At 40.6% G+C, this 15,119-nt stretch overlaps 1 protein-coding gene across 11 annotated transcripts in view; it reads right to left on the bottom strand.

Annotated features, from left to right (window-relative positions):
• The window catches only part of ATP9B (ATPase phospholipid transporting 9B (putative)), a 146,483-nt gene extending 131,989 nt beyond the window's left edge, over positions 1–14,494 (bottom strand). For 3 of the 11 annotated variants that reach the window (XM_059706409.1, XM_059706408.1, XM_059706412.1), the window contains exons 1-3: positions 14,240–14,494; positions 7,410–7,583; positions 6,440–6,502 (exon numbers count right to left, since the gene is read on the bottom strand). In XM_059706409.1, the coding sequence (XP_059562392.1) occupies positions 6,440–6,502; positions 7,410–7,583; positions 14,240–14,355 (353 nt within the window). In that variant the 5' untranslated portion in view covers positions 14,356–14,494. Of the gene's footprint in view, positions 1–6,439; positions 6,503–7,409; positions 7,584–14,239 lie in introns of those variants that run through there. The other 8 variants (XM_059706404.1, XM_059706406.1, XM_059706405.1 and 5 more) reach the window with 5 other exon arrangements.
• Between the last annotated feature and the right edge of the window lie 625 nt (positions 14,495–15,119).

Below are 15,119 nucleotides of genomic sequence, written 5' to 3'. Positions count from 1 at the left end.
CCTCCTGCATCCTCCCTGGCCCCAATCATGCACCAGTGTGGTCCCTCAGCCTGGCCTGCATCCTCTCACAATCTGGAACCCCTCGGGGATGTTGGAGAGCCTGTTTTTGCCCAATCCTGCAGACCAGGCCAAGGGCCCTCACGGGCTTCTAGTTTGATATAAGATACTGAGAGACTTGTGTAACTGTGTAGTGACTTCTAGAACCTCAAGGAAATTATCTTCCATGTTTAGACCCACTCTTGGCCAAATAAAACGATTAACATTCTGAAGTGGCCCATACTTCGAGTGCTAAGGAAAGGTTCGCTATTACTGGTGACTCTCAGTACACTACTCAGTGGTTCTATGTGACTCCCTCTCCATGTAATCACTTTTTTCCTCTCTTAAAAGATGACTTTTCTATTAGCATTAATGTAAAATGAACACTATAGTTCAATTCAGAATTTAAAATTACTGATATAGTTTAATGATAATGAAAGCTTGACTATATTTTCATGGAGGTATCTTCATCTCGGCAAAAACACTTTAATTCTAAATCAGTCCTCACTCCAATGTCGGTTCCAGGAGCATGAGCACTTCCCCTGCGTGGACACCCAACCATTATTTGTAGGGAGAGTATAAACTTTCCTGTGAATAACTTTTTAAAAATACTTCAGAAAATGATGAAAAGTAACAAATTCATCTCTATTAAGAATTAAATAATTGTGAATTTAAATGTCAGTAGTAACAGTTCAGTTTAATTCAAATTTCCAGAATGTAAAGACACAGAGTGGTTTATTTAGAAGAGTTGTTAAACTTCATCTTTTAGATGTAGTCAGGATTAGAACTGTAAACCAGCACGTAAGACAGGAATTCTTAACTTTGTGACAAGGAAGACTGAAAGCTAATGTGAAATACGTGTGACAATGACAGCCTTAGAAGGTGTGGCTATAAAATGAGGTTGGCAAATTGTGAGGTAAGCATAGCCTGAAGTCACTGCAGGTCCTTCGTGGCAGGGCACACGTGGCTAAGCTCAGTCACTTCAGTCACACCCATATCATTTTTAGGATCGCAGAGACTGAAAACAGATGTGTTCATCATCATCCATGGTGGCATCCTATAGCAAGGAACATGCATGTGTTTAACTGAAATCAGTACCTCCCTACTCTTCTATCTGCCCTGTTCTTGACTGTGCTCAGAAAATCTTCAGTCTGACGAAGAGGGCTTGGAGCATGGCTATCTCGGTTATCTAGTGGCCCAGCCAAGGAGTTTGCTCGGAAACTCCCCTGCTTCCCACCCACCTTCTGTTTCAACTGGAGCAGATAAGGAAAAACCCAACTATGCAAGGACAGAAATTTCTTACCATTGTCGTCATCACTTTAAAAATAAATCACAACAGACGGCATCTCCACACATACAACATAAGTTCAAATCACCAACATCAGGGTATGAATCAAGTAAATGAAGGTTGTCAAAACAGTATTCCCACCTTTACTGGTTTTGGGTGGGAGCGCTCCGGTCAAGTACATTGTGGTAAAATGCTGGTAATATTGATCTTATCTATGCTTAAATTAAACAAAAATTTAAAAAGACTTCAAGTAAAATGAATAAGCTTCCAATTACTATCTCTCACCCTCCTCTCTAACTCCACCCTCCTTCTGACACCATGCACCCTGCAGCTCACTAGAGGTCTCTCCTGAGTGATGACCCCACAACTAAGTGCTCAGGAGGGCTCCTTCCCAGCTCCGCAGCAGCAACTCCACACTGCAATCTCAGACCCAGTTACATGCAAGCTCCTGTGTACAAAACCCCACAGTTACATTACACACGTGGCAGATCCGAGTTACCCAGGTTATGAGGGACTTTTTCTTAAACTGTGACTGAATCAGAGTCTCAGACAGCTGCCCATACAATGCACAGATGCCAAACTCCCACATCTTACATAGGAAAAAACTGGAGGCCAGAGGGACATGATTCATCAAAGACAAGCACCGAGTGCTGGCAGAGTTGACCCCAGAGTTGTGTTCTCCCTGCCCCCTAACGACAGTTGGGCGGCTCCTGCTCATTCATAGGCTGTTCTCCTCAGCCTCAGACAGAACAGCAGCCAGTCAACAGATGACAAAAATAAATGAACAATTTATGAGCAGGAACAAGACTCACTGGATAAAACACACATTTAACTGCAGAGATCCTGGTCTGTTTGTGCCTCGTCTCAGAGGCACCGGCGAGGGGAGAGCTGCACACGGGGAAACCCTGGCACAGCTGCTACCCTCAGCACTCAGCAGCTCTGCTGCCACCGTCCTGCCTCCAGTGTCACAGTCAAAGTCTCCAACCTTACAAAACCAACTCTGCAACAAAAGCGTACATTCCTACTCTGTCCCTGAAAGCAGCCATTAACACATGTGGCATTTTAATGGGAAATAAAATTAAGTGAAATAAAAAGTCCAGTTCCTCAGTCACCTGAGCCACATTTCAAGTGCTCAACAGCCACGTGGGGTGGGGCCATCATACTGGACATCTCAGGTCTAGATTATTCCCATTGTCACAGGGAGAGCTACTGAGCAGGCAGGTACACTACGAGATACATGCTTCCCTAAGCACTGCAAAACTCGTCCAGGAATATAATGTGTTCAGATATAAATGTTTGCTCTGAAACACATAATTACCTAATTTAATTGTTTAATGTATAAAAGTCAGACAAACATAGGATGATATAGAAGACAAGCAAAATATATGTTTGAAAAAATATAAAACTTAGGAAATGCAGATTGTACAGAGTTTGTGCTGGTATTAACATATTCTTCTATAGGCAGAAGGCTCTGTAAAACCACCTTCAGTAGCAAAGGAAACTGACCTGCCCCCCCACCCCTCAATCCCGCCATGCCCCTCCCCCGCTAACTCCTAATGTCTCAAACTCTAAATTAAATACCAAGGGCTAAAATACATACAAACAACAATTCATTAATTTTTTCTCTATAATCCTATATAGACTAAACTAAGATTCCTAGACTTCTTAAGATATAACTCAATTATTCATAACACTTTGCTACTAATAACTATTAACAAGTAAAAATGTTATTTCTAATTATTTCCTTATATAAAGACAGAATCAAGTGATGGTCAGGCAGCCACAATCAAATCCCACACTACTTTAAAAAATTAAATGAATACACAGGCTTGTGGTTTTAAAACAGGGTAATTGGGCAAAGTAATGTGAATAAAATACATTGCCAAATACTGATAAATATGAGGGAGAAAAAAGAGAAGTCCTTGGAAGAAAATAACCAGGAACTTTACGTAGTAATATTTTTATGCTGCTGGTTTCTAAATTGTCAATAATTTAGAAGACACTCTCCCATTTATCTGTAAATCACCTTACATAATTGAACTTAAATCCAATAGTGCACAAATTATGTTTTTCCCTTAAAACATTTTAGGAATATAGTTTCTCACAAATGCCTCCCTCTATCATCAAAGTGGCACTCTAATATTAAATAAAGTGATATATATATATATATCCTGTTTCTAAAATTTTAACTAGCCATAATAACTCCCAAAATTGAGAGCCTCTTCTAAAAAAATAATTAGGCAATTACTATACCCAGCAGATCCCTTTGGTTACCAATCCAAAAGCAACACAGTACTCAGGTCTTCTTAAAAGATCCGCACTTTCCCATGCCTATGCTTCTGCACCCCAAATGTGTGTCAGATTAATAAAGCATGTGGAGGCCATTTAGAACTAGGAATAATCCCAGCATTTCATATCCCCTCCCTTCACATAAAAATGCCATTCAGGACTCCTTGGTAAGAGTAGAATGGAAATCTCGTGAGAAAGCCCCCTATCCTCCTGAACCACACATGTCCACGTGTTTCACAATTTTGCACAGGAAGGACAGTCAGAGTCTCTGAAGACAGACGACAGAAAAAGTATTTCAATATGGCAGAGTTGGAATTTTTGCCAAATAATGAGTCTACTCATTCCCTGAAGAAGAATTCTAAAGTAAGTTTTACTACCTGCAGAATCTACAGAGATACACTGAAATATTTACGACTCATTAATATTAGCTGCAATCTACCTGAAATATTTACAACTTACTAATTATTGGAAATCTACCTTATTGCAATGTTCACCCACATTCCCTTCTATGATTAAACTAAGTAATTTCATGTATCTTCTCTTTGATCCATCACCTAATAATATTAGTAACCTCAAATTTCATCATGCCTGGTATTTAGGATATTAAAAAGTAGCAAATATTGAAAACTGAAAATTTGGAAGAAATAAAGAAAACAAGACCAATCTAAATGTATAATTTGTTCTGTAAGATGCAGTTTTTAATTTCGTTAACAGTTTCTCGGTACAGCAGATGCCTATTGAACATGAAAAGTGTGACAACATCTCTGGTCATCGTGCCATTTACATCAGCGGTCACCAACCTTTCAGACCTCATGGACTATCAGTGGTCCGCAGACCACCGGTTGGCAACTGCTGATTTATACTAACACCTGCTAAGATGGTGCAGTTAGCTCTTATGCATGATCAAATCTATTAAGATTAAGATGAGTACATGAGTTTTTCTGCTGCTAAAATTTACATTTTCAAATATGCTCTTAATATTTGCCTTAAAAAAAGAAATGTGGCACAATAAAATCCAAAATTTGGGTATGTTCCATTTGATAAAAACAAATCCTATAAAAGACCAAAAATAATCATTTTAAGTGTATTCAGCACTGTGAAGACTGAAAACATTAAAAGTCTGTAATTCTTGGCAACTATTAGGCAGTATGGGAAGTACCACTGCACCCTACCCAACACTGCCCCTCTCACCCCAACTCTTGACAGCCAGCTCTGTGAGTGCTCAGGCTCTCCACTGATGGACAAACAGTAATAAAATTATGCGGGGTTCAATACAAATGCATGGTTAGTGATTTTCTTTTGTTAATTATTGATGATCTCTACCAAAGCATGACCAATTTCCCCATTTTGTTAGTCCTCATCTGGGCCCATCACCTCCTCACTCAAATGAGCCCATGTTCCAATTAAGGGTAAGGGCTGGGGATTGTGCGAGGGGAGTATGTGAGTACAAAAAGCAACACTGGCCCTAGCTGGTTTGGCTTAGTGGATAGCATGTCAGCCTGCAGACTGAAGGGTCCTGGGTTCAATTCTGGTCAAGGGCACATGCCTGGGTTGCAGGCTCGATCCCCGGTGGGGGACGTGCAGGAGGCAACCAATCAATGATTTTCTCTCATCATTGATGTTTCCACCTCTCTCCCCCTCTCCTTTCCTCTCTGAAATCAATAAAAATATATTTTTTTTAAAAAGCAGCATTGACCTTAGTTTGAATTTATTTCAAGATAAAATTTCAAAAGCAAAGACAACACTAAAAATGTGGTTCTTTGAAAAGAATAAAACTCACAATATCTTATCAAGATTAATGGGAAAAAGGGAGAAAGACAAATTACCAATATCAGGAATAAAAAAGGTGACATCCCTGCAGAGCCTCATGAATTAACTAGATCAGAAGAATTTAAATATAAATTTGAAAATAGATAAACCCCTTGAAAAGCACCAAACATCACAACTGACACAGAACTAAACAAAAAAATCTGCACAGTTCCACATCTGTTAGAGAGATTAACCCTAGCAATGAATATGTACCTACAAAGAACACTCCTGGAATACTAGCTACTTAACTTAGAAAATGTTTTAGGCTCTTTTTTAAGCCATAGAAACTTATTATTAAATTAGTATCACAAATCAGCAATTTCTAAAACACTGTTTAGTCATGAAATTCCTTCTTCATCTGAAAAGCATACAGCGTACAGAAAAGATGAAGGTAGGGCCTACTTTAACTGGAAGCTGGTGAGGAGCCTAAACCCTGCTCAGCCACACCTCCTGGTTCCATGCTGCCGATCCCTGAGGGATTCCTCAGTCCGTGGGATTCCACAGAGTACAGTTAGAATATCACTTCATGAGTGACCCAGAAATCAAATTAGGTATAAAAACGTCTGTTTGCACACATCTAACAGGATAATGAGGAGGAGGATGAACAAGATGTTTCTACAATTATTTAAATTTCATTTATGGGATGTAAGTAAATTATTATAATGAAGGCACTGACTGCAAACCTTGAACAGCAGAAAGAGAGTAAAAGCTGTAACTTATCTGACACACTCCACTCAAGTCATGACAACATGGTCTCTGAGATCCTGCCCTGCCTATCCCAGGGGTGTGCAGTACAGGCAAAGTGTCCTGGACATACAAGGTACTTTCACATACCAAACTGTACAGTCAAAGGTGAACAGATTTCATACATGCCAGACACAACATCGGTTTCCCTCAACCACCAGTGGACTTGTTTAAAATATAAGAAGTTCTTATGTTAATTTCTTTCAGGTTTAAATGAACAGAAAACTCTTATTCCAAGTCAAAGCATTTAAATCAAGTAATATGCATAGCTACCATATAATTAAATTGCATTTTATAGATCCATGTCTATCTTTTGGAATGGGAGTACAATTAGAGCTGGAAGAGAAAGGAACACAGTTTATAAATGTCAATATAGGAACAGAACTAATTTTACTACATATTAATTACAAAAATCACAAATTTTCTTCTCTTTCAAACATTAGAACATCTGTAAAGTACATCATTTTCTAACCACTATGCTGTACACTTAAAAGTAATACATAATATTGACTGTAAACTGAAATTGAAAACAATTTTTTTAATTGCTAAAAAAAATAAAAATACTCTCACACAAAAAAGTGAACTTGGCTTTCCATGCCTTTCAGATCAGTGATGCTTGGTTCTGACTGATGTACTAATACTCTCCATGACAACATTTAGAGAGCAACTTCTTTAGTTTGATAAAAAAAAATGAGTATGGCCAGTATGGTTCATTGGTTGAGTGTTGACCCATGAACCAGGAGGTTGTGGTTCAATTCCTAATCAGGGCACACGCCCTGGAGGTGGGCTCAATCCCCAGTGTGGGGCATGCAGTAGGCAGCCGATCAATGATTCTTTCTCATCACTGATATTTCTATCCCTCTCACTCTCCCTTTCTCTCTCTGAAATCAATAAAAACATATCTCTATATATAAAAGCCCAGTGACCAAACAGCAGAACGACTGGTTGACCAGTTGCTATGATGCTCACAGATCACCAGGGGGCAGACGCTCAATGCAAGAGCTGCCCCCTGGTGGTCAGTGCACTCCCACAGTGGGGGTGTCGCTCGGCTGAGCAGTGCTCCCATAGTGGGCCGATCCCCGCAGGCCATTCCCCACCTCAACCCCTGCCCCCCCTACCAGTGCACAAATCCATGCACTGGGCCTCTAGTTTAAAAATAAATATGTATGGTAAAAGCTAAGCTTATGTGTAATGTAATAAAGGAGCTTAGTGCAGGGAAAATTAGTTGCCAGGGGCCACACACCTGGTGCAGAGGAACTTCCACCCTCCACAGACGAACCACCCCAACCCTCGTCTTCTCCGCATGGCCCTGGCACGTGGCAAAGTGTGGTAATCACTCTCGTCATTCTCAAAGCCTTCTTCAGACATCATTAGTGGCATTTCATCCAAATGGGCAGACTCATCTTCCAGCTGGTACCTGGTTAAAGATAAGAACAGACCAGACAAGAATTTGTGAGGATGCATCAAAAACCTTTCCTTTTTTTAGTAATGTAAATAAATTTTAACCATCAATTCTGACTATCTCATAAAAACTTTAAATGTATATAAGATTCATCTACAAACATGATCAACACGGGCTATGCTGTTTAAAAGTATACCCCAAAAATGCATGGAAAAACTTTATTATCGATGATTAGACTTGGTTAAATAATTTGATGCCATATTATCACTAAAAACAATTAAGGTAGAAGACCTTTTGCTAGAAACAAGTTTGTTAGGAAACATTGCAGTCACTTATTTGCACTCCTCCTTTGAATACCTCAATGCACCGATCAAAATGAGCCTCATTCTGGTCTCTCCACACGATTCTCCACAAACAACTCCAGTTACTACCATTCCATTACAGAATGGCCTGACCACAGTAGTCATTTCAGATAATTTAGGCAAAAAGTTATATGATCTGTGTACAGGCCTAAAACAGAATGAATGTTTCCTCTTAAAAATTCCTTTTTTCTTATTCTCTGTATAACATGACTGACTTCTTTAAAAACACCCAATGAGGAACTGAATACTTAAAATGTAATTAAAGTTCAAAACACCACTTAAATATATTACGATATATGTATAAAATGAGATTTTTAATCTTTTTCATTAAGTTCTTCCGATTACTGTGTTGCATTAGGGAAAGTCCCAATCTTATTCACTTCAATGCAGAAAAGCAGCTCAGTGTGTCTGAAAGATGCTGAGTATGAACAACATCACGGTTAGTAGCCTGGACTTCAGAAACAGAGCCTTTCAACTGGCAAGCACTTTATCCCATTTCCAAAGCAATTTTCCTACTGTACTGAAGATTTTTCTTCAGTATTTAAAAACAGTAAGATGATGAATAATGGATTTTTTCATAGATGGGCTAAGCAGAGAATCTTAAGTGTCTTTGTTGCCTGGTGTCATACACACTTAATTGGTTTGTCACTCAAGAAAAATCAACCTTTCCAGCAATTAAGTATAATTCTGGAAACATTTTTAAGACAAGTAAAAACAATGTGAACAAAGACAACAGAATGAATGATACCAAACCCAAGAGTACTGCCATATAAGAAATGAAGACAGCCATCCTAACTGCTGCCAAAGGTTTTAAAAAATTTAGGAATTGTTAACAAAACACTCAAGTACTGGAAGGCACATAATTTACATGTATCTAAGTATAAGTAGGTCAATGCAATAACTAGCTTAAAGTCACATTTTTATCTTAAATATCTAACAGCTTTGTTTCCATTTTGACCAAACATATCTGAGAAGCAAACTGATATATAAGGGAGGATACATTTAAAATATGTCTAATGCTTAAGTTTTCTTTAAGAAAAATAAACAATTCCCCTTTTGCCTGCATGTTAGTAAAGTAAAAAACAAAAGTGCTACAAAGAAATGAGTTTGTTTTCTTCATCAAATACGGCTTCTAAGTTCAATTATGTCACTGATGAGTCATGAATAAGCAGCAAAACCATATGAGCTACCAGAGAAAGTGGAACTCTTCCTCCCATAGCAGCAGAGGAGCTAACAGTAGAACAGTAGGTAAAGAAAGGAAGGAACTGCCTGAAAAGCAGGGCTTGACCTTAGTAGAGAAAGGAACAGGAACAAGGGTCAGTCAGCCCCTCAAGCTGAGAGAGGTCGCCATGTGAACTGTGTACACAGTAACCTTGGAGCACTGTCTCCTCTTCGAAAATATTCTGTAAGAAACTTAAATATCAATATCACTGAGGCAAACTTCTAGAGTTAATGGTAAAATACCTAATGTTATATCAATGCCAATCCAGAAATTTTAAGACACTTGAGCAAGTTAGTACAAGATAGTTGCCTAAAACTGTGATGTTCCCAATTACTAACTCTATCCATGTGATCACACTGTCAGTGGTAGGAAAAAAGTGAAATATTTCTATTCTGGCAGGCCTAAACAATGTCATAAACTTGAGTGAACTAAAGACCCACCTTAAAGGGAATTTTATAAATCTTAGAATATGTCTCTGATTTTGAGGAATCCTGGGCCTGGGTACTTCGATGAACACTGTCTTAAAAAATCATTCAGTACTTTAGAAAAGCTTTTCAACTGTAAACCATCAGAGCAGAAGAAAAGTTTCACCTTTACAACTAGTAAGATATTATTAGATCCTCATCATAGTCATAAAAATTGTCAAGAAAATTGTGTATAGACCCTCAGAATGAGAAAACTAGCATTTAAAAGTGTGTTGCCTCTACCAAGAAATATTTTACAGATAACCAGACAATAGACATCTGTTCTCAGCATGAATCTCTTTTAAATACTGAGGTTTAACTATTATAACACTGCAAATACCTCTAGGCAGGGCCAAGAGCCAAAGAGATGCAAGGAAAGGTGCAACAGACGCTGACAAAATCATGTCCAGTGTCACTCTTTCTTCAGTCACACATGCAAGATAATTTGAATGACACAGGTACCATAAAAAAGAATAAAAAAATAATCAAATTAACAAATACCTTACATTTAACTCATGCCATCATAATGCAAAAGAGAAACTAATGCCTCACATACTTAATAAAAAATGTGCCGGGGAATAGGGAAGGCCGGGGGAAGGTCAATTGGGGGGGGGGGGGGGGGAAGGGACATAGGTACTACTATCTGTAGTACTTTAAACAATAAATAAAATTTAAAAAAAAGAGTTTATGAATTTAAAAAAGTATTTCCTACTATAAGGCATTTCCATTTGTAAATATTATTTGCCTACATTCAATCACAATGACTACACGTTTCATATTCCTTGAGAAAATAATTACACATATATTAAAAATGATCTCCCTTTTAATATGTTTTTATTGATTTTTAGAGAGAGAGGAAGGGAGAGGGATAAAAAAATATAAACCAACCATACACCAACTACAAGAAACTCACTTTTAAGATAAGTAGGTTATGAGTAAAAAGATAGAAAATTATATGCCAGGCAAACATTAATCAAAAGAAAGAAGGAATGGTTATAATAATGTCAGAAAATATAAACTTCAGAGCAAAATAATTACTAGAGGCAGACAGGGAAATTATGTGAAGACAAAACTATCAGTCCATCAAGAACACAAAGTAATTCCAAATATGTATGTATCAAATGATAGACCTGCAAAACAAGTGAAGCAAAAACTGATAAACTAAAAGGTGAAATAGACAAATCCACAATTACAATTAGAGACTTCAACATCCCACTCTAAACAACTGACAAAGCAACCAGACAGAAAACCACCAAGACAGTAGAACTCAATGCCATTAACTAACAGGACTTAATCAACATTTCAGAATATTTCACCAAACAACACAATACACTTTCTTTCCAAGGGCTTTTGAATTCTAACTAATATAGACCATATCCTGCGTCACAAAACAAACTGCACCATATTTATAATAAGTGAAATCACACGAAACATGTTTTTAACTACAAAGGAATCCCATGAGAAAAGATATAAATAGGACCCACATTCTCCTAACAGTATTGACAAAATATCCAGGATACAATTGAAAACCATCAGCCATACCAAGAACCAAAACACTCACAATGTGAATCAGAAATGACAATCAACTGACGCCAAAAAAATAAGGTTAACTCAGACACTGAAATTGTTACAAGCATTTTAAGCTGAAAACATAAAAGTGCTTTAACAATCAATTACAGATTCTTTTGAAACAAACAGAAATTATAAAACTGAAAAATAAAATACTAAAAAAGTAAACATCACTGGGTGGAACCAACAGTAGAGTGAAGATAACAGGGAATGAATTAAGGAACTTGAGAACAAATAAACAGATTTTATACAATCTGAACAATACAGAGAAAAGAGGCTGAGGGAAAAAAGCCTAAGGGAATTATGAAACATTAACAAAAGATCCAACTTTTGTAGCACTGGAATTCTGAAAGGAGAGGATTAACAGTGGAAATGAAGGAATACTTGAAGAAGTAATGGCTAAAAACTCCCTAAATTTGGTGAAACAAAAACCAACAGGTTCAAGAAGCTTAAGGAATACCAAATAACATCAACCTAAAGAAATCCACACCAAGATACATCATAATTAAACTTCTGAAAACTAAAGACAAAGAAAAAACTTGAAAGCAGCAAAGAGAGAGAGGACACATTACCTATAGGAGAACACCAATTCGAATGATAGCAGACTTCTAATCAGAACCATGAAGGATGGGAGAAAGTGAAACAAGTTTTTCAAGAGTTAAGAATTGTCAGCCAGGAATTCTATATCCAATAAAAGTATCCTTCTGGAATGAAATAAAAGGAATTTCAAGATTGGCTATAGGAAGTTCTCCCAATGGAAAGGAAATAAAAAGAGAATCCTGGAACATCAGGAAGGAAGGATAACAGAAAGACCAAAAGTATGGACACTGGGGTGGTAGGGGCTTGCCCCGGGTGGGAATGGCTGGGGGGGGGGGGGGGGTCAATTGGGGAAAAAGGAGACATATGTAAAACTTTAGACAATAAAAAAAAAAGTATGGGTACATACAATGGACTTATTATAAGTCACATTTGATGATTTAAATAAAAAGTGTTACATCATCTGATACTCAGGACATAATTTTAAAATAGATTTTTATTGATTTCAGAGAAGAGGGGAGAGGGAAAGAGAGATAGAAACATCAATGATAAGAATCATTGATCGACTGCCTCCTGCACACCCCCTACTGGGGATTGAGCCCACAACCTGGGCATGTGCCCCAGACAGGAATTGAACAGTGACCTCCTGGTTCATAGGTGAACATACAACCACTGAGCCAGGCTGGCCAGGCACTCAGGACATAATTTTAAGGTGTGTGTGCATGGGGGGGTGGGAGGGGGCGGGGAGGGGGAGGAAGAAGGTGGGTAAAGGGACCAGAATGAAAGTCAGGTTTCCACACTTCACTCCATTCAGGAAAATACTGATACTAATCCACCACAGTGATAAGTGACATGTATACTGCAATGCTCAGAGCAAACACTACAAAAATTATTCAAAGACCTACACTCAAAAACACTGTCCAGATAACAAAAGAAGTTCAAGTAACCCTAAGGAAGGCAAGAAGAGAAACAGAGGAATGAGGATCAGAAAAATAAATTTAAAAAGCATAGAACAGAAAACATTAATAAAATGGCACATTTACACTCTAACGTACAGATAATAACCTCAGATGTAAATGATCTAAATACACCAATCTAAAGACAGAGACTGATGGATGCAATAATGGGAAAACACAATTCAACCAGAAATTCACTTCAAAGTCAACCACGTAGGCAGGCTGAAAGCTAACACCATGAAAACATCAATCCATCAGAAGCCGGAGTGGCTAAATGAGTATCTACAAAATTACCAGAGACAAGGGGGCACTTTGCACAATAAAAGAAACCCACCTACAACACAAAAGGGTCCGAAATGTGTACACACCAAATGAGAGCCTCAAAAATATGAAGCAAAGACTGACAGACCCAAACTGTTGTGGAAACTTATGGCGTATTTCTAGAGAACGATCTCCAAAAGCCGACCTCTTGGATGGTCACTAACGCACTCACTTGTATAGACGACAACAGAGGAGGGAGAAATGGTACTTTTGGTCCAACACTGAACAGGGCACCTTTCTAGGTTCTTCCATAATCCTCTACAATCCCATGAAAAGAAGCATCATCATTCCCCATTTACCTCTGAGGAAATCAGGGCTCATTTTTAAACAAGGTGCCTGAGATCAGTTAGTAAGTCAACGAACAGAGGTTTGATGAAGCTCTGTAACACTGTAATACCTACGCCTAAACAAAGCCGTATTCTAAAATCGGACCCTAAAGCAAATGGCTATTGAAATCTGTAGTTTTCCCACCTGTGTTTTAAAGGCCAATTGCTTCTATAATTCCTAGGGAATACAATTTTAGTAACTACAAAAGGCAGTATTTCCCCTTTCGATAAGTTTGTGTTTCTAATTACTGTATCATCTGTTACATGTCGTACTCTTCTCTTTGGGTGAGGAATACATAGGCGTTAAAACCAACTAGGGTATGAGACTTTCCTTTTAAATCAAAGGTCTGTACGTTTTAATTCTAAGCTAACTGTGGCCCCATTAAACAGCTTAACCTTCCTGGGTCGGTTTCTCATTCCTAAAAGCAAACACCGCTGTCGACAGGAAGCACTTTGCAAACACATGTTTAAACAGTGTACTGGGTAGAGTGCATGTCTTCCCTCGCTCTCCACATTTGTGAAAACAGGTGACTCTCCATCCGAAAAAGGGGTATCGGTCGACGTCGCAACTTGTGAGTTTCGGACACTAACACTCTGCGTGCGGGACCAGCTTTCGGGCCTCTCGTGCGCGTCGCACAGAGAGCAGCACCAGCTCCCCTGGAGCGGACGCGGTCCCCTCTCCCTTCGGACCTGGCGCCCAGGGCGCCGCCGGGGGTCAGAGCTGGGGGCGGGCCCCGCCTGGCCCGGAGGCCCCTGACCGCTTCCGGAGAGGGTGGCGCCCTCCCGGTGAGGGCGCGCCGCGACCTAGGCACACTGCGAGGCCAGCGGCGGGCCCCAGGGCAGATCCACCCGAGCAGGGCAGGAGGGCGGGAGGGAGGGGCTCCTGGGCGGAAAGGGGAACGGGCCGTCGTTACCTGCTGGGCCGCTCGGCCCCCGGCCCGGGCCCCACGGCGCTGTAGTAGGCCGCGCGTTTGCGGTTGGCCACGGCCGCCGCGCTGCGCACCGGGTACAGAGGGATCTGGTCCGCCATGTTCCGGCCACCACCTCCCCGCCCCTTCCCGCTCCCCCTCAGTTCGCCGCCTTTCCCGGCCTAAGCATTCAGTTCCAATCCGACAGAGGCGCGGCCCGCAGGCCCTTCCCGCCGCCGGCAAATCCGGGCCTGATGGCGTCACCGCGTGTCGGGGACTGATGACGACACCGCGCGGCTAGAGCGCTAATGGTAGGCGGTGGCGTCTCGAGGCTCCGCCCCCTGCTTCTCAGGCATATTACGTCACCACGTTGCGAGGGTGTCAGCGGACGGTTCGGCTTGCCTGGATCGCGTGTGGGAGTCCCCTCTGGTCCCCCTGGGCCGCGGGCTCCCGCTCCCAAGACCTTGTCTAAAAGCCATAGGAAGGCACCACGCGGAACTCCCGCTCACCGGGGCGACCCGTCTGCTGAAGGTACAGGCCGAACGCAGGCGGCTCCACGTGGCGCCTAGCTTCGCGCTTTTGTACCGGCATCCATGCTGGCTTCCACAGTCAGAGTTCGTGTAGGTGAGAAAGCCGAGTTTCAAGGAGCCGACAGCAACCTGCAGAGCTCCAGGGTGCTGACCCCTCCCGCTTGCTGGGCGAAGACAGCCGCCCTTCTGCCACAAGACAGCCGGCCTTCTGCGCCCCTACCTGTTCTGGGCCCCCGGCAACTGCCCAAGAAAGTCTTGACCTCGCCTCTATTGTGCGCCGTGACCCGTGTAGTCCTGCAAAGCTGCTGCACACATGCATTTATTTCATTTTTTTACAGTGGTGTCGGATAGCTCAC

This window comes from Myotis daubentonii, chromosome 8 (assembly GCF_963259705.1).
Source record: "Myotis daubentonii chromosome 8, mMyoDau2.1, whole genome shotgun sequence".
Classification (NCBI taxonomy): Eukaryota; Metazoa; Chordata; class Mammalia; order Chiroptera; family Vespertilionidae; genus Myotis; species Myotis daubentonii.
Note: the sequence above shows the minus strand (reverse complement) of the source record. Positions and strands in the feature narration are given on the sequence as shown.